Raw genomic sequence first — 20,797 nt, 5'->3', positions numbered from 1 at the left:
AAACAATCCATTATTTGGAGAGGTGAAGCTGCAGATGTTGGAGAACAGTATTTCAGCATTAGTGGTTGGAAGCTTTTCCCATAGAATAAGACAGGGCACATGACTGAGAAGTCTACTGACTGTTCCAATTAACAGCTTAAACATACCTTGATTTTACTATACTAGAACACTTAAATGAAGGATTCCAATTCCTTTTTAATTTAATTTAGTTTTCTGTATACAGCAGCATCTAGAGCCAAACAAGCTTGGGTTAAAAGTTACCAGAGCACTGTTGACCTAAGCTTAGTAAGCTGGAGATGTTGAACCACACTTCACAAAACTCTGCACCATGAGATCAGTCTAGTGAGTTAGACATATTGAGCCACTGACTGGATAATAAATACTCTGTCTTTACAGTCATAGGAAAAAGCTAGAGCTACTGTATTAACAAGTGTCAAGGGAGAGGACTCTGACATCATCCCAGGCAGCTACTAGAGCTATAACCACAACCTCACAAGGACCTATGTCTGACATTGGCTCAGCATCTCGAGCTTGCAGAGGAATAGTGAGTACCATCCATGCAAATTAGAGCTAGTGACCTCAGAGAGGACTTATCCTTGATATCAACCCAGCAAGCTACTGCTGTTGTGCCAGTAATCTTATTAAACCTGTGCCTTGATATCAGCCTCAGCTCAAGATTCTGAACAAGAGACTTCAAAGAAACTTATGCCTTGACATCAACCCAACAGACTAGAGATGTTGAGCCAGTATCCACAGTGTCTTGATACCTTGACATTTGCCCAGCAAGCTTCAGGTGCTGAGTCAGGAACTTCAAAGAGGTCCATGTCTTGACATTATCACAGAAAGCTACTTACCCAGTAACTTCATGAAGGGAGTTTCCATCAGGCAGCAAGATAAAGTTGTTGAGTCTGTAGCTATAGAGGCCTCTGACTTGACATCAGCACAACAATCTGGAGCGCCTGAGCAAGGATTAAAACTAAAAACTCTATGAGAGCTTCCCCTCCTCTTATGAGGTCATTCCCCACTCATTCTGCCTCTTCATGGTCTACTGAAATGAGGATTCTGGAAAATTTGAAGAGAGAGGAGCCTTCCTGACAGAAATGGTGAGGGTCCCCCTCCTATTTCGATTTACTTTAAATCACTGTTTTTTCATGGTTCTGGCCAGGCAACACTAATCCTATCTGAAACTAGCTCTTATGTAACATACATTAATTATGCTTTATATGGTTAAATCTTAGTTTTATCAGTGCTATATACCGCAGAAATCATTTGTTGAATTATTGTAACTTCAACTAAGAATTAAACTTGAAATACTTTGTAAAGCTTTCAGAAAAAACTTCGCTATATTATTTCATTAACTCCAGGTAGGTTACTATACAACTACTTATTTAAAAATTACTGTTATATGTAAACTGAGTGTCACAAAATAGAGTTATTTTATATATTTATTAAAAAGTTAGACATGTTAGGTGAGATTTTCAAAAGCACCTGTTTTTCAAGAGCACAAGTCCCAGTGAAAAAATCAATGGGACTTTTACTCTTAAATCACTTAGGAAAAATCAACATTACAGTAAAGATTTACTTTCTTGCCCTCTAGTGGCCATATCTGTTTTACACACCTGATAAGAATAACCCTTTTTTGTGTTTGGAAAGCACCTACCCACATAGTGTCTGCTCCTGGAATATATATGTTCAGTGTTATACTAACTGACCCGAGCAATGCTCCTGACTTTATTCATTTAGATAAAATGTGCTCTCCAACACCTGTACAGTAATTAAAAGGGTACGCAACTGTTTTATGTTCCTGGATTTGGAAATTATTACGGGTTTTACAAAACTGCCTCAATTAGGCAGATTATTCCTTTTCAACTTTGTCCATTTTTTGACCAGCTGACAGTGTTAAGTGCAGAACTCTAAAAGTAAAATATTAGTTTAATTCCTCTCTTTCGTACCAAAATTTTTGTTCAATACCAAGCTGCAAATTATTTCAATACTCCACTCTTTTCACTTATGTTAAGAACTTTTCCATATTCAGAACTACATTATGTTCTACTGTAATTATAAGTTTATTATAATGTTAATATGCATTCTTGTACTCAGAAAGGTTGACCAATACACGTACATTATGCCTGTAATTACTATCATGCTACCAGAAAACCAGTGATTTTAAATTTATTTAGTGTTAAATGAGTATGGAATGTGGTACAGTAGACATAAGACACTTCAAGATGAGTAAAGCAGAACTAATTGCACAACAAACCAAAGTTTCACCTCAAAAGTCAAGACTATCAAACCATTACAATTTCCATCTTCAAAGTGCAAGATATGCCATGCAAAAACTAAAACAGACAAAACCAACATTGTGGTGCCACTTAAATGCTACCTTACCACACAATATTTTACAAGACATTAAGTAACCCTTCATATAAAAATGAAATATTTTAGCAATAAAACTAAAATATCAATGTTTTAATCACATTTAAGAGATTTTGCATGATCACCATTTCCAGCATTACACTAAACCAAGAAATGGGCAACATGCAAGGAAAATGTACCTTAAATCAAAGCCCCTGTTATTCATGGTCAATATTGCTTTCTCCAAGTTATATTTCAGGATCTTATTTATTACTCAGATTCCACACATAATTTTGTAAGATTCAGTATACTTACTCATGTACAGAATAATTACATTATCACCATATCAGCAAGATAATTTAGCAGTCTTGACTAATTATTACATTTAAAACCATGTTATGGTCATATGACCTGCAAAAAATTGTTTTATGGGACAGAGTCCTAGATGCAGAAATATAACCAATTAAAATATGTTCCTACTCTGCCTAAAATTAAGCCCATGGTATCAACTATAATTTGTCTGCATTTTATTTACATATTTTTAAAAATATGTAGGTAAAAACTGTAGAATGGGTAAAATAGAGACTGCAGATGAACTATGATGGTGTGAACAAGAGGGCAGTGCATTCATTTATCTGTGATGTGCCTTGAACAGGTGATTTAATCTCCTTTGCTCCCTTCTCCCCCAAGAAATATTATTGGGACAACTGTAGCCAATAGCTGTGTAGAAGAGTAACTCCCTATGCTCACGCACAAGTATTTTACCCATTCAGCTGAATGCAAGAGACCAGGATCCTGAAATCCTATCAATTTCACTCAGAACAAAGCACTACAGCAGCAATTTTCTATTATTGCTGTAGCTACTCACCTGAGCATGAACAGGGAGGAAGCATAAACAGAAACAGGAATGATCTAAAGATGCCTACTCTATAATGTTTATATTGTGTGTGCACCCACGAGCTGGTTGGGCTAACCATGATTTGTCATAAAATAAATCAATTTGTTCATTCTCATTAGACATTATGTATTCAACTTCCATGTGTTAATTTGAAGTGTTAGGGAATTATCTAGAAATACCTCCTTGAAGTTAAATTGCCACCTACATTCAAGGAGAATAATTAATTAACCATAATTCACAGGATCTAATAACATTGAAATAAGACTACTCGTTAGCTATAGATCTAGTTCAATGCAAACTCTAGAAAACAATTTAATTATCATGAAATGTGAAATTCTGGGAAAATACTTCAATATTCAAATGGAGTGTCCTACTTTCATAGGCCAGGATTCTCAGGAATGCATATTTCATAAATAAAACTACAGAACTAACATTTAAGTAATTGTTCAAACATTGTATAATTCAAGACTTGCTAATTAAAATCAAATTTATTCTTCCCCCTCCCAACTGACAAACCCTGGAAACAAACAGTCTTCTCCCACTTACTGTGTACAATGAAACACGGATGAACAATGCAATATTTGGAAAAACACATTTTGTACAAGGTTGCAGTTCTAAAACACTTATATTACAAACCAATGTAAATAAATACCAGGCTAGTACAAAAGCTCTTATTTACAGTTTTACAAGTGAAATTGTATTCAGTGTAAATTTAATGTTTTAAAGAACACACTATTAGTAAAATGAGTTCCTATGTAAAGCATTGCAGTTTCTGCTAGTTTTCAACGTAGTATTGTATAAAAAGCATAGTCAAGTTAATTTTTGTTTATAATTTAGTACAGACAAACCCAGTTTTACCTGGAATGGTATCTATTAAAGTGCTGAAAAAGAGGAAGTTTTAGAAAACATACTGTACATTATTAAAGCTTTATCAAGTCAAAATGTTAGATTTTGTTCACATTTTCTACCACAATGCCTGTGTAATAAACAAATTTTCAGCAATTCAGTGTAATTTAGAAGATGTTAGGTATTGGTATCTTCATGTTCAGGGCTGTTGATTTCCAAAAGCAATTTGCCTCAAGCTTCTACGGTGGCTTCAGGTTTCATAATCTGGTAAGTAATCAAATATTCTGGATAAGCCTGAAAGGCAAATGATTCAGTAATGTTAAGTTTCTCAGCAAATTCAGAACACATCTTTCAGGATTTCTTGCCATCTGAGGAAAAGGTACAACATTTATGTCATGGAGAAGGGAAAGCAAAATATTATCTGCCAGAAGTTTTTCTTAAACAAGGACCTCTGAGTCTCAACTTTAAAAGCTTAGGTTTTATTTATATACACGGAAAGGCAAACCCTGATAAATCCAAGAAAGAGGCTCAGTGTCAACGGCATACCAGTGAAAAATGGCATTTGTGCTTTTTAAAATTAAGCATTTGAAAAGTAAACAAAAAAAACCCACTACCTGTTCTCCTCTGTAAATGACGTACTCTGCTAAAGCTAGTCCATTTACACTAGGTCGACCAGTAACTGAATGATGTCCTGGCGGAGAATGAGCCATTTTCATTGCACTGAACTGCAGGAAAGACTTGCCCAATGTTACACGGCAAAACAGCAACTGCCTATAGTAAAGAAAAACTTTTACAACCCAAAAATGTTTGGAAAGTAGGAAAAACATTTCTTGGTCATTCAAAAGCTTTATTCATAAAGAGCATTGTAACTTTAAAACACTTTAGTCATTTTTCATATTCAACAAATTCCTGAGTTTTATACATAGTATTTATGTGCCCCTTTTTCATTCCTGGTTCCTTTCCCCAACCTTCAGATATTTTTCTGACCACACACAATGCATGTTACATTAATAGTTTGTGGAAATAGAACGTTTAATAGTGAACTCAAAGACTGTCTCCTAAGTTCTTTATTTTTGGCAAGGTACATGTTACCCATAAAAACAGATGAAGTCTACATAAAAGTATATAGTAGTTCCTAACACAAAAATGTGTGTATCTGTCTCAGAGAAGGAGGCCATATCCAAACTATCATCAGGGCCAACTGCAAACAGCTGGCTCAAATTATATCTACCATGTATAGGAGTTTGTCAGTATGTCAGATGTGGTTGAAATCATATGCTTGATTTCTACTTCCCTGGGCATTTGCTTTCTGTGGCATAACCAGCAACAGCACAGAATATAGAAGCAGAACAGTATCCCACATTCTCGTGGAAGGGATAGCCAAGTGACCTACACTTAACTTGGGAAGGGAGAGTGGGGAACAGAGAGGAACCAAGAAGAGGAAGACTGAATTTCCATTCCTGTTTTCTCCCCAAAGGATGATGGCTCCTATGTCAGCATAGCTCTTAATACACTCTAAACAGGAATACATTTGCTGACAAGATGACAATTTGGTTGGTCAAGGTGGTAGCTTATATAGCTCAAATGACACTTCTTTTTGTTCTGTCCAGGAAGCAGCAACTGCTCAAGTGAAGTAAGTCCAGGCAAAGAGTCTCAGCAGTTTTGTAGGTCAACTAGATACCGGATCCATTCAGTCTGGATATGCTCATTCAAGACACTTCATGCCCCTTTTGAAATCCTTCACACAAAGCAAGCAGAAAGTCCTTCCTATCTCATTTGTTGAAGGGCAGCTTGAGTTCTCCTCAAATCTAAAGAGTGCCATACCTTTCTCTTCTTTGGTTGGGACTATCGAAGAAGTTTGGAGGGTCCTGTCCTGCTTCAAATGAAAAGGAGCTCAAGACTTAGGAAGGAAACTGAGGCAAGTTCCAACTACCAATTTCTCTCTCTTTGGAAGCCAGTGGGACAACAGTAGGACAAGGATGCAATTTCCTCACCCCTACTGGTTGAAGTGACAGCCAACAGGAACACTGAACAATGAGAAAGCTTAAGTCTACTGAGCTCAGAGGTTTCAAAAGGAGACACTAAATTTCTGAAGCAAGAGATTGAGGCTCCAAGGAGAAACCAGACACACACAATAAGAATGCTTTTAGGAACCCAGAAACTAGTGGGAGTGGAAGTTCCACAAATCTACCTTGCCCCTCCTCAGAGTACTAAGGATCAAGGACTGAACCTACAAGGTAGGGGCAAACATTACTGAACTCATCTTGAAAGAAATACAGGATGATCATAATTTTGACTCATCTAGCTGACACCTCCCTCACCCTGTATCAGGCACTGGAGGTAGATTGAGTCACTTAGTATACAAGTACAGCGCTCTTCTAGAAGTATCCTTGTTTGTGTACTGTTCGGTACATTTGTTTGTGTACCTTTCATGCTTTTTAAAATCTCTAGCATATCCTCTCTCTTCATATCCAGGCTACCATAATTCTGGTTTTTAGACTCTGAAAGGAGGTAAGTCTTGCAAGGTCTTTAACTATCTCCACTGACCCTCTCTGGTTCTTTTAAGTTTGCACTATAGCTTTAAAGGGTGGCAACCAAATCTCATAGTGCAGCACTATCTGCTTTTACTATTAGTGCATAGGACTGACATCTCTACTGAGCTATAGTCTTTCTTCAGAGACTCTGCTGGGGACTTGACTGCCTCTAACACAGGCTATGCTTGAAAAATTGGATTTCTTGGTATGAATAATTCAGGTACAAAGTATTGTGACTTACCTGTGGCAAACATAACAAGATCTATCTTTGTGAACTGGGCATCCAGTGCCACCTCCAATTCCATACACATACTGATTGCTTTTGGAAGAGTTTTCAGCAAAATAAATCCCAGCTCCAAACATTCCACCTATGTAAGCATGTCTCTCATCAAAACCTTTATGAATGATTGCATTCACAAACGGGGAACCTAGAAGTAAATTAAGAAGAAAAACAATTAAATTCATCATCTATACTTGTTATGTATTCATTAATTACTAAATCATTTCAAGAGCCTACTGATTGTTCTATCCTCTCTTACTGGTAAATCTTGTGGTTATTTGTAAGTTACCTTTTATCAAAATAGATCAAATTTCGGCAAGTCAGAGCAATTAAGTGATGCAGTACCAGTCTGCCACAGCAAACACTTAATATCCACTGTATTACAGCAGTGTACACTGTTACATTCACAAAATATTAGACAATTAGGGACAAATCCTAACTCGCCTTTACAGGGAAAGCTGCATAAGTGCTAGACACCTTTTCTGTAGAGTTTAGTCTACAGGTCTCCCTGGACATATGCTATACAGCCAATGTATATGGTGACCTGCAGTTTGGACTATGGGGGGCCAATTAGGGTTGCTCATTTTGGTTGGAGGTATGCCTGGAGGTTTCATCACACGACAATCTTTAATTAAAGATTCATCTTTAATTCCTGGAGACTCTGGGATAATCCTGGATGGTTAGCAACTTTAGGAGAACAGCAGTGCACACCAGAGTGCTGCACCGCTCTGCATGCAAAAAAAGGTTTCTAGTTCATATTAGTGTAGACTACTCATGGGATTTACAGTGCAGCACTTTGGTGTGCACTGCTGTTCATACCCCTGTAATCCAAACTGTGCGGCAGTATACAGAAACCCAAATATCCTGTTTCTTTCCAACACAGAGGGTGCACTAGAACTGCAGAGCTGCCTTCAGCAGGCTGTAGGAGCAGTGAAGCAGGTCTGCTCCCATTCAACAGATGAGGATGAGGAGAAGGATTCTTAAAATCATATAAATGTATGGCTGGAAGGGACCTTGAGAAGTCATCAAGTCCAGCCCCCTGTGCTGGGGCAAGACCAAATAAACCTAGATCTTCCCTGACAGGTGTTTGTCCAACTTATTCTTTAAAAACTTCAATAATAGGGATTCCTCAACCTCAGCTGGAAGCCTATTCCAGAACCCTTATATTAAAAAGTTTTTCCTGCTATCTAATCTAAATCTCCCTTGCTGCAGATTAAGCCCAATACTTCTTGTCTTACCTTTAGTGGACATGGAGAACAACTGATCACCATCCTCTTTGTAACAGCCCATAACATATTTGAAGACATCTCAAGTCCCTTCTCAGGCTTCTTTTCTCAAGATAAAACATGCCCAAGTTTTTTAACTTTTCCTCACAGGTGAAGTTTTCTAAACCTTTAACATTTCTTTTACTCTCCTCTGGACTTATCTGGCCACAAACTTCCTAAAGTATGGCACCCAGAACTGGACATAGTACTTCACTTGAGGCCTCACTAGTGCCAAGTACAGTGGAACAAATTACCTCCCATGTCTTACATGACACACCTTTTTATACACGCCAGACTGATATTAGTCCTTTTTGCAACTGCATCATATTGTTGACTCTTATTCAATTTGTGATCCTCTATAACTCCCTGATGCTATTCAAAAGTACTACCACCTAGCCATTAATTCCCATGTTGTAGTTGTGCATTTGACTTTTCCTTCCTAAGTCAAGTACTTCCCATTTGTCTTTACTGAATTTCATCATGCTGATTTCAGACCAACTCTCTAATTTGTCAAGGTTGTTTTGAATTCTAAACTTGTCATCCAAAGTGCTTGCAACCCCTCCTAACCTGGTATCATCCGACAACTTTACAAGCACTCTCTCCACTCCGTTATCCAAGTCATTACTGAAAATACTGAATAGTACTAGACAGAAGACTGGCCCTTGCAGGACACCACTAGATACACCTTTCCAGTTTGACAGTGAACTCTCAACAACTACTCTGAATATGGTCTTTCAGCCAATTGTGCACCCACCTACTAGTAATTTCATTTAGACCACATTTCCCTAGTTTGCTTATGAGAATGTCATGTGGTGCGACGTCAAAAGCCTTACTAAAAACCATGTGTACTGCTTCTCCCCTATCCACTATGCCAGTAACTCTGTCAAGAAAAGAAATTAACTTGGTTTGGCCAGATTTTTTCTTGACAACTTCATGCTGGGTATTCCTTATAACCTTTTTATCCTCTAGGTGCTACAAACTGACTGATTAATGATTTGTTCCAGTATCTTCCCAAATATTGAAGTTAGGCTGACTAGGCTGATCCCCCTTTTAAAGAAAAGTACCATATATGCCCTTCTCCAGTCCTCCAGAGTCCTCCATGAGTTCTCAAAGATAATTGCTAATGATTCTGAGATGGCTTCAACAAGTTCCTTAAGTACCCCCGGGATGAATTTCATCAGGCTCTGCTGATTTGAATACAATCAACCAATTCTGCCTCCACAGAGCTCCACAATGCTTAGTTATTTGCGCTGGGTACTGGTCATAAAATTTAGGTTTAAGTTGCCCATTCAAATTGAAAGTGCTCTGCATTGCAGCACTTATCTCTAGAGAGACCTGACATATTGAGTTTCACAAAGATGCACCTGTTTATTAAAAAGGTTTATTAAATTACATGTAAATATACAGACAGTTATAGGATTATTATGACTGTTTTGTTCAGAGAAGATGAACATGACAGGGCATGACGAGTTGAGACTTATGTAAAAAAATAAATGTTATACTGAAAGTAAATCAAAAGCTCTTATTTATTCTCTGTGTAATCAAGATGATGATGACGTGACATAAAAATATAAAATGAAAAGTAACAGGTTTTTTAAAAAAATACACAAACTCATTATTTACTTGTGGAACCATCACCAGAATGCTGGGAATGGGCGACAGGATGGATCACTTGATGATTACCTGTTCTGTTCATTCCCTCTGAAGCACCTGGCATTGGCCACTGTCCAAAGACAGGATACTGGGCTAGATGGACCATCTGTCTGACCCAGTATGCCCGTTCTTATGTTCATCACAAGGTATCACTGAGGCTAAGAGGTTAGCAGGATTTAAGAAGGGTAACATTATATATATATATATATATATATATATATATATATATATATATATAAAAATAATGAAAACATCAACTATCACCTTAGATAGATACAAAATTTGTAAGAGATGCACATGCTTCAGGACATAATCTAACAATTATCTAACCAAGTTTGGAAGAACTTCCCCTATAGATGGACCTTCAGGGAGGCCACAGCTAGCCCCTGGAGTTTTAGTTGCAACAAGTACCCCAAGATCGCCTGTATCAGCGACAACCCTGGCGAGATCCCATGGGACTCTGCCCAACAGGTAAATTGCTTCCATTTAGCACAATACACGATCTGCGTGGAAGGTTTTCTGCTACACAGCAGAATCTGCTGAACTTGCGCCAAACAAGCTTGCTCATCTGTGTGAGGCCATGGAGTCTCCACGTTGTGAGGTGCAAGAAGACCAGGTCTGGGTGCAGCAAGCAATCATGATCCTGGGACAGGAGATCGTGCCATCTCGGAAGCTCCAGCGGAGGGGCAATCGATAGGTCCTGCAGCATGCTGAACCAGTGCTGGCATGGCTAGCCCAATGCAACTAAGAAAACATTCGCTTTGTCCCTCTTGATTTTCAGCAAGGCTTTGTGAAGGAGAGGAATGGGTGGGAATGTATATATGAGGTTCCCCAGCAGCAGGAAGGCATTGAACAGTGACCCGGCCTCCAGACCGCAGAGGGAGCAGAACTTCTGTCATTTCTTGTTCCATTCTGACGTGAACAGGTCCACCTGGTGATAGCCCCACCGTTGGAAAATCATAGACCCCATGTGACCCATCTCGTGCCCAGGGTAGCCCCCTGAAAATGCCAAGGTCAGGGCAGGCTGCAAACGCAGAGCAGATTCTCCCAGCACTAGTGGGTGGCACAGAAGCCAGACTTCCCAACCAGCCACAAACTGCACTTCTGAATCCCCAGAAGCCTGACTTCAGTATCACCCAGCAGTGTTGGGAGAATCTGCTCTCTTTTTACAGCCTGCCCTGACCTTGGTATTATCAGGTGGCTGCCCTGGGCATGGGATGGGTAACATATATACATCAGGTTTCTAGAAGAATTGTGGAGTTGCAGGCCTGTATAGTTCCTCTGGTGTGCACCCAATCTCTGGGTGGGTCTCGGTCCTTTGTTTCATAGCTTCAGTTCAGTTGTAGATGAGCTGATCCAGAGATGAATTGGTACCTGAAGCTGAGTCCTGGCTGAAGACTGGTGACTGAAGACAAAATGGATTCCCAAGGCCTCTGCTTTATATACCCTCTGGCCCTGGCCATGAGGTTGTAGAGTTTTACAGGAACTAAAATGAAGTCCAGATCCACATGGGCCAGTCCTGGTGCCTCATCAGGTGTATCTCCGGCTTCTCCCCCTGGGCCCCTTGCACCTGGGGATATCTTAATGGGCCATTAAGCAGGCTATTGTTCTGCAGCCATCCTGTCTGAGTTGTTACTCAGACAGCACCACATGAAATACAGATATATCAAATATATCTATAACTTCCATTTCACATATCACACATGAACATAAGTGTTATCATCTTACTTAGCATATTACAACCTTTCTAACAGTACCTGACATGGCATATCTCACATGAATTATTATGATTTTGACATATTGATGTTAACCCATATGTTAAATGCCCACCCCAATCTAACCAGCGCGACAGACCACCTCTGGATGCAGTGACCAGTTGTGGTGGGGTAAGAACGACCTGCTGAGGTGGTCCACCTCGTCGTTCCTCACTCCCGGGAGGTGAGAGGCTATTATGTGAAAATTGTGCCTCACCACCAGGTCCCACAGACAAATGGCCTCCTTGCAGAGGGCTGAGGAGCGGGCTCCCCCCCTTCTGTTGATGTAATACATGGCCGCTGTATTGTCTGTCAGTACCTGCACCACCTTGCCCGCGATAAGGTGGAGGAACACTCCGCATGCTAGGTGAATAGCCCGTAACTCTCTTACATTGATATGCATGCACCTTTCCTCTCAACCAGACCCCTTGTGTGCTGAGGTTGGATCTGATATGTGCCCCCAACCCTAAGTCTGAGGCATCCACTACCAGGCTAAGTGAGGGGACTAGCTGTTCAAACGGTACACCCCTCAACACTGCCCAGGGGCTCAGCTACTAGTCTAGTGTGGCCAGGATGTGAGGGGGAACTGTGACCACCCAGTCTAGGGAATGTCTGATCGGGGCATAAACCGAGGCTAACCACAGCTGAAATGGTCTGAGTCTTAGGAGAGCCAGCTCCTTGCACCACCGATGCATGGTGCTCCGGTGACCGCGACCTGGAGCGACTTCTAGGGGAGTGGCACCAAGTCAGCCCCTCCACCCGGGGCGACCAGGTCATCAGAGATCTCATTCCTCGCTCCAGGGATTGCCTGAGCCAACCAGGGGGTCCCAACATGGGCTTCCCCTGCGACACCAGCCCCTTCTCTCTTGGCCAACAAGGTCCATGCCGCCTGAAATGCCTCTGGTGTTGATGGTGCTAGCAGGTGCAGAGGCGCCCTCCCACTCCCAGGAGTTGGGGGTGGCTCTCTAGTTGGAGACATGGGCTCTTGTGGCGACGAGTGAGCCTCCACAGTCTGGCTAGGGTGTGGCACCATGCTCGACCCTGTTCTCTTCGATGCAGGGGAGCAATCCTGCTCCATATGTTGCTTGCGTTGCTTCTTTCTCGATGGAGAGGAAGAAGGCCGGTGCTGAGGCGGGGCCAGTGCCAACAGTGCTCTCTCTACCGATATCACACTCGGTACCAAAGCAGAGCGGGTTGGTTCGGAGGCCAGTCAGAGTGCTGCCTCCATTAGTAAGGCTTTCAAGCGGATCTCTCTGCCCTTTTGAGTCTGAGGCCTGAAAGCCTTACAAATTTTACACTTGTCCTTGCGGTGAGCCTCCCCCAGGGAGTCACTCGGCAGAAAGGCCTTCCTGCAGGAGGCACACGGCTTGAAGCCCAGTGACTAGGGCATGCCCCGCTCCCGCAAAGTCCCAGCATATCCTAAGATGACTAACCACCACTATTAAGATACACTTAAGACCTAATCTACCTAACTAAGTTAAACAAAACAAACAATTAAGGTCAGAACAAAAGGGAATGAGCACTTGCGATTGCAAGTCAAGGCAGTTCCAGCAACCATCACAGGCGGAAAGAAGGAACTGAGCGGGTGTAAGACCGGCAGCGCCTCATATACCGTGGCATGTGTGCGGGGCTCCAGGGGTCACCGAAGCTGGCCTTACGGGTACCGCTAAAGGGAAAAAAGTTCCAGTAACCATGCACAAGGGCGCACACACACCTACAATGGAATGGACATGAGCAGGCACTCGAAGAAGTATCATAAGTTTGCCACCAAGATAGTGTTGTAGTTTCTTTCTGATCCCCTGAGTTATAGCTAAGGCTGTCTGAGCTACTAGTTGGGAAATAATTGCAAACTACATGGCTGCTGACAATTAGAATTCCTGTGAGAAGACAATTACGTAAAAAAAAAAAAAAATCTGTCAAAAATATGGAAGACCATTATGAGTCTAAAAATAAAGTTTACAAGAATAAACTATACAAGATACCACAAAAATGTGTGTATCTGTGGTTACAGAAGAAAATATTAAATTGTATTAGAGAAAGTTTGTAATCATGTAACTATCGTAATGCATATCCACAAGCGGAGAATTTAGGTTGGACATGCAATCTTAATTCACATTCTGAACTTTGGTAAGTCTGAAGTGTTTTTTTTTAAATAAAAAAAATCCAAGATGCTTACACCAGAGACCACTGGACCACCTTATCTCACAAAATTATAAGGTCTGCAGGAGGGAGCTGTGCAGTTTTTATTTCAATGAATGTGCAGCTGAATTTCTTACCTATGCAGCTAACTCAGCCACTTAGTGCGTCAGTACAAACTGTACTGTGCACCTGCAGGGAACAATTTTCAACAAGTTATAACCGTCATATCAAAACTTAATTTCACTGGTGCTCAAGAAGACACTTCTGAACAAGGGCTAACATATCAAATTTAAGTGCCATTTTTCAGAGTTAGTATAACAAATTGCAACAAACCTTCACTCCTACCCCTGCAAACTGAATCTGCTGACCTGTTTTTCTATTTTTGATCAAACTAAACTGAAAACACCATACCTCTGGGCAAAGACAAGGCAGGAAAAGTTTAGGAAAAAAGGCAAAGGGCTCAAAGTTACAAGGTAACAAAATGAGAATTAGAACAGATACAGCTATAGTAGTCACCTCTGCAATAATATGTGATACTGGTAACAGGCTTGTATCAAAATTATGAAAAACTTAATTCTGGTTTACATTTTAATTCCAGTTGTTAAATATATGGCATATTTACCTAAAATTTTTGTATCAACAAAAACTATTCCCCCATAAGATTAACACAGCATTGATAATGGAATAAATTTGGATTTCAAAGATCTCACCATGAAACAGCATCCTTTCATTAGCATGGTTATGGTTCTCTTCAGAAACTTCTTTCCTCCTGTGAGTGTATCTTTCCCAGAGTTTTTTGTTACATACTTTTTGAATCTGAAATAATTAAATCAGAATTCAAATTCTATTTTGAAGACGAGACCTTCCAATTTTTTGTTTTATCATTTGACAGACATTTTGATGCATAATAGGTATATCACAATAGATCCACTCCAAATATGGGAACATTTAAGTCAAGTTTCTAGAAAAGAAAAGAGATTTATCTCCCCCAGATTTTAAGGAATCCAATTGCTCTTCTAACATGATATAGTGAGTAAAATCATCACCACCATAAATCTAAGTTAAAAGCTAGTCTGTTCTAAACCACTGTTCAGTGATCTCTCTAAAGTTTTTAGTCTGACATTTATCAGTCAGTCACAACTAAAGAGCTTTTTGGAAAGTTTCAACAAACTGGATCAAAGTTATTTTTGGATTGCAACCCCTGATCTATCCAAACTTTGATAAAATAATTTTCTCTCCATTCAAAGAATTCCCAACCCCCTTCTTCAGATTTCTTCACTGGCTTCCTCACTCTTTCCATATTAATTCAAGCTGCTTATTACCACCTTCAAGGCCCTCTACCACTACTCCTTCTCTGCTCTCAGTCTCATTCTAATCCCTTCCCTCAACTCTGGTGGATAAAAACTGATTATTTTTTCAAAACAAATTTAAAATAAAATACATTTTTCTTTTTAAAAATAAACCCATTTAAAATTAAATTAAGTTTTAAATTATTACAATCTATATTAAGGTCTAACTTTACTATAAAGAACGGTTACTGACCTTTCATAACTGTTGTTCTTCGAGATGTGTTGCTCTTGTCCACTCCATGTCAAGTGTGTGCATGCTACATGCACCAGTGCTGGAGATTTTTCCGGTATCTGTATCTGGTATATTTATCTGGTATCTGTATCTGTAGGGCCGGCTCTAGCGCCCTCTGGGGTCGCATGCATATGCATCATTATAAGGGGCTCCACCAGCCCCCCTTTATTCTTAGTTCCTTCTTGCTGGAACTCTGACAGAGAGGAAGGAGGATGGGTCATGGAATGGATATGAGCAACACATCTCAAAGAACAACAGCTATGAAAGGTCAGCAGCCATTCTTTCTTCTTCGAGTGCTTGCTCACATCCATTCTTTGTTAAGTGACTCACAAGCAGTGCCTCTGGAGGTGGGCCAGGAGTTCAAGGACGCGTCAATTGTAATACCACTCTGCCAAAGCCTGCATCATCCCAGGCCTGTTGCATAATGGTGCAGTGGGATGCGAAGGTACGCCGTGCTCTGCAGATCTCCTATATCAGGACCTGAGCTAGGAAAGCCATCAACACACTTGAGCTCTTGTAGAATGAGCTGTCAGTAAAGCCAGAGGCATGACCTTCACCTGCTCATAGCAGGCTCAGATGCAGTCAGTGACTCAGGATGAAATCCTCTGGGATGATACCTGCAATCCTTTCATCCATTCAGCAATAGCAATGAACAGCTGCGTGGACCTGCAGAAAGACCTAGTCCCGTCAATGTAGAAAGCCAGAGCTCATCTCACATATTGCATATGAAGATGCCTTTCCTCACTAGAGTTGTGGGGCTTCGGGAAGACTGGCAAGAAAATAGCCTGGTTGACATGAAACTGTGATATCAACTTTGGCAGAAAGGCTAGGTGAGGGTGCAGCTGGACCGTATCCTTATAGAACACCAGGTAAAGGGGTTCAGAAGTCAGGGCCTTGGTCTCCAAGACTTGTCTTGCTGAAGTAATTGCCACTGAGAAGGTGACTTTCCATAATAGGCGTAGAAGACAGCAAGACACCAAGGGCTCAAAAGGGGCCCCAATGAGCCTCGATAGAACCAGGTTGAGATCTCACAGAGGAATCAGGTCTCATACCGGTAGGAAGAGCCTCTCCAGACCCTTGAGAAATCTGATTGTCATCTCATGTGAGAAGGCTGATCTGCCCTGAATAGGAGGATGAAAGGCCGATATGGCTGCCAGGTGCATCTTTATTAATGGTATTGCCAGAGCTTCTTGTTTTAAGTGGAACAGATATTCCAAAATGGATTGAACAGATGACTTAACTGGGGAAAGATTCCATTCAGATGCCCAGCAGGTGAAATGCTTCCACTTGGTCAAGTATGAGACTCTAATGGAGGGTTTTCTGCTTCCTAAAAGGACTTGTTGGACTTGGGGGAAGCAGGCCCATTCCTCAAGACTTAGCCATGCAGCATCCATGCCATCAGGTGAAAGGAGGCTAGGTTCGGATGTAGCAGTTGACCGTGGTCTTGAGAGATCAGGTCTGGTCTGTTTGGGAGGGCCTAAGGGCGGGGTCATTGATAAATCTAGCAACATGCCAAACCAGTGCTGGTGAGGCCACGCTGGAGCTATCAAGATAACTTATGCTCTGTCCCTTTTGATCTTTATGAGGACCTTGTGAATGAGAGGGATTGGTGAGAAGGTGTACATCAAATCCCCTGACCACGGGGGAGAAAGGCATCAGGAAGCGAGCCATTGTCGAACATTTGCAGGGAAGAGAAGCGATGACACTTTCTGTTCTGTCTGGATAGTGAAGAGGTCCACTTGGAGAGTTCCCCACTTCTGGAAGATGATCTTGGCAATCTCTGGGAATAGGAACCACTCGTAGTGAGGAAAAGGACCTGCCAATGTGCTTCTGACCCTTTGGAGGTCTATGGCCTCTGGGTGAATAGCATGCCTCACACAGAAGTTCCATAGGCAGAGGGCCTCTTGGCAGAGGGCTGAAGACCGCGCTCCCCCTTGCTTGTTGATGTAATACATCAAAGCTGTGTTGTCTATCATCACTTGCGCTACCTTGCCAAACAGCTGGGGAAGGAATACCTCGTAGGCCAGTCAGATTGTCCTAAGCTCTCTGATATTTATATGTAATGCCAGCTCCTCCTTGGACCAAAGGCCTTGGGTCCCGAGTGCGCCAAGGTGGCTCCCCACCCTAAATCCGAAGCATTTAATACCAGGGACAGCATTAGCTGTGGTGCCACAAAGGGGATCCCTTTTGACACATGATGAGGGTTTGACCATCATGCTAGGGAAATAAGTATTGGTGGAAGGATCGTGAGGATCATGTCCAAATGGTACCTGGCTGGGGAGTAAACCGATGCCAGCCACATCTGCAGAGGTCTGAGGTGTAACACCGTGTGCTGACCATGTAGGTGCATGCTGCCATGTGCCCTAACAGCCTGAGGCATACTCGTGCCGTGGTGAGGGAGTGAACTGTGACATGGGCTATAAGCTCCAATATGGCCAAGAATCTGGCTTCGGTAGAAGCACACTGGCTTGGGTGGAGTTGAGGACTGCCCTGATGAACTTCATCTTCTGTATTGGTAACAATGCTGACTTTTGTTCATTTATCAACAGGCCCAGTGCTTGACAGGCGGCACATACAACAACAGTGCTGTGTTGGACTTGAGTTTTTGAGTGACTCTTGATGAGCCAGTCATCGAGGTAAGAGAAGACCTGTATGCCCCGTCGTCTGAGGTAGGCCGTGACCACTGCCATGCATTTTGTGAACACTCTTAGCGCTGCTGATAGGCAAAGGGAAATACTGTGAACTGGTAGTGCTTCTTCCCAACCACGAACTGTAAGAATATTCTGTGGCCCCGAAAGATAGAAATATGGAAGTACGTGTCCTTTAAGTCGAGGGCAGCATACCAGTTGCCAGGATCCGGAGAGGGGATGATTGAGTCCAGAGAGACCAAACAAAACTTCAAATTCTTGAGATACTTGTTGAGGCAACACAGGTCCAGAAAGGACCAGAAAGTAGCAGGAGTGAAACCCTTTCCCTCTCTGATCTCGAGAAACTTCCTCTATTTTGTCCACCTGTAAGAGGGCTTGCATCTTCTGGACAAGAAGTTGCTCATGAGACGGGTCCCTGAAGAGGAATGGAGATAGGGAATGGGAAGGGAGGAGTGATACAAACTGGAGGGTGTACCAGACAGCTACATCACTTAACACCTATTGGTCCTATGTTATAGCAGTCCAGGCTGGGAAGAAGGGTGCAAAACGAACCGAATATAAAGGGAAGGCTGGATCCTGGGTAAAGGCTGGTAGGTCGCCTCTGGGCGCACCTTCAAAAGGTCTGCTCTGTCCCCAAGGGGTAGTGGCTTGAGCCCAACTGAGAGGCAGCAGCAGGAGCTTGACCCTGATGTCTCTTATAACCCCTATTTTTCTTTCTGTAGGGCTCGCTCCTGGACCAGCCCCCAAATCTCTGAGGCTGTTAGGGCCTAAAATGTCACCTAGGGGTTGACGAGGTGTAGAGACCCAAAGAGCAGTGTGGCTCTGGAGTCCTTTAAACCGTGCAGCATTGTGTCCATTTGTTCTGCACTGTCAAATAGGAGGTCCTGAATGGACTGTTGGACTTCTGAGAACAGGCCAGATGACTGACACCACGAGGCTCTTCTCATTGAGCAGCCGACACCATTGTTCTAAACGCTGAATCGACCGCATCAGAGGCTGCCTGGAAGGAGGCTCAGGCTGTTTTCTTGCCCTCCTCCAGTATAACCTCAAACTCCTGTTTGAAGCCCTGAGGCAGAGAGTCCGTGAACATGGCCATGGAATGCCAGACATTATATCTCCCCAACAGAAATTTCTGGTTCGATCTGTGTAGTTGTAGGTTTGTGGTTGAGTAAACCTTTCTGCCAAAAAGGTCTGGTCTCTTTGCCTCTTTATTTTTGAGGGTCAAATTCGCCTGCTTGTCTGTCTCTTTCATTGGCAGCTTTTACCATCATCGACCCTGGAGAGGGATGAGAGTACAAATATTCAAATCCCTTAGCGGGTACATAATATTTTCTCTTAGCCCGCTTAGATCTAGGGGTCAGGGAGGTTGGGGTCTGCCACAGGGACTTGATTAGCTGCACCACCCCTTTGTGGACTGAGAGGGCCACCTTAGATGGGGTTGCTGCTGCCAAAAGGTCAAAGAGCTCGTCAGCAGGCTCCTTCAGCTCCTCTGCCTCTAAGCCCAGGTTTGAGGCTACTCACTTGAGCAACTCTTCGTGTGCTCTAAAGTCATCCTGTGGCATAGTGGCAGGGGGCCAAGCTACTGCCTCATCTGGAGAGGAGGAAGAGAATGCCAACAAGGGTAGAGGGGTGACCTCTTCCTCCCTCGCTGAAGTGGCCCCATCTAGGACTACTGTAGAAGCCTCAGCATCTTGGTCTGACTCCATGTCTAAGTTAGGTGCTGGGCAAGTGAGCCCCATTGACCACCTCTCTGAAGCCCTTGAAAGCGAATGCTGCATGTGTGACCATTTCCAAAACTGCCATGACATGGGCCATTGCCTCTGTGGTCAAGCTCCTATACGGAGCCCCATGGGGAAGCCTGCAGCTGCTGCAGTGGCAGTCTGCCTCCTGGGCAGCGCCACTTAATCCAATTCTGAATCCAAGGAGCCCTCTCTTGGTGACTAAGGCAGTGCTGATGTTGCTTCCACTTCCCCACTGTACCAGGAGGAGTGGTGTCTTGGTATCGAGGACCTGTAGGGCGTGGCACATGTCTCGAAAGCAGTGGTGTATTCTGGCGACCAATACTGGTGTATCAGGAACCGGTGCCGAGATTCCGGAGATTGGTGCCGCGACTCTGAGGACCGGTATCATGGGTCCAGAGACTGGAGTCTTGAGTCTGACTGTCAGCAGTGTGGCTCTGGGGACCGGTGCTGGTGAGGCATTGAAAACTTGTGCGGGGCTGGGAAGTGATGTGTCAGTGTTGGAGATTTCTGCAGAGGACCCATTGCAGGCTTGCCTCTGGATGGCCTCACAGTCAATGATACCAGCAAGTGGTCCCAGTGCAGGGGGGTCTCTCTTCTTGAGGCATCAGCAGCACAGGAATTGATAGGAGGTCATTGGCTGCTTGGAATGCCTTGGGTGAGGATGGTACCGTAAGGTGCTGGGTGCCCCTGCTGCTCCCAGACATCAGCAGCTGGTCCAGGATTGGGCTGGGAATTCAAAGGAATGAGGCCGCTGCCAACCCAAGTCCTGGTGAAGACGAGCAGCCCTGCACGGATGTCATCTCATCTCCTGAGCCATTTTTGTCCCCTCTTGAGGACAGTGAATACCCCCTTCCCAGTATGCCAAACCAAGAGGACGTTCCATCAGCATCATGAGCAGTAAGAAGGAACTGAAATGGGGAGGGGTCCAGCGGCACCCCTTATACTGGCACATATGCACGCGACCCCAGAAGACGTTAGAGCTAGTCCTACGGATACCACTGAGGGAAAAATCTCCAGCACCAGTGCATGTGGTGCACAAACCCCTGACACGGAATGGACATGAGCAAGCACTCAAAATAGAACCAATTACAAATATTTAAAT

At 42.8% G+C, this 20,797-nt stretch overlaps 1 protein-coding gene across 2 annotated transcripts in view; it reads right to left on the bottom strand.

Moving 5' to 3' along the window:
- Nucleotides 1-2,156: 2,156 nt before the first annotated feature.
- Nucleotides 2,157-20,797, bottom strand: part of TNKS2 (tankyrase 2) — a 69,325-nt gene continuing 50,684 nt past the window's right edge. For both annotated transcript variants that reach the window (XM_067552834.1, XM_067552835.1), the window contains 4 exons: nt 14,435-14,540; nt 6,875-7,061; nt 4,714-4,870; nt 2,157-4,393 (listed from right to left, as the gene is read on the bottom strand). In XM_067552834.1, the coding sequence (XP_067408935.1) occupies nt 4,331-4,393; nt 4,714-4,870; nt 6,875-7,061; nt 14,435-14,540 (513 nt within the window). In that variant the 3' untranslated portion in view covers nt 2,157-4,330. The remainder of the gene's footprint in view (nt 4,394-4,713; nt 4,871-6,874; nt 7,062-14,434; nt 14,541-20,797) is intronic.

The sequence above is a fragment of the Emydura macquarii genome, unplaced genomic scaffold, assembly GCF_026122565.2.
Source record: "Emydura macquarii macquarii isolate MOO-44397 ecotype Brisbane River unplaced genomic scaffold, CSIRO-AGI_Emac_v2 contig_1390, whole genome shotgun sequence".
NCBI classification, from domain to species: Eukaryota; Metazoa; Chordata; order Testudines; family Chelidae; genus Emydura; species Emydura macquarii.
Note: the sequence above shows the minus strand (reverse complement) of the source record. Positions and strands in the feature narration are given on the sequence as shown.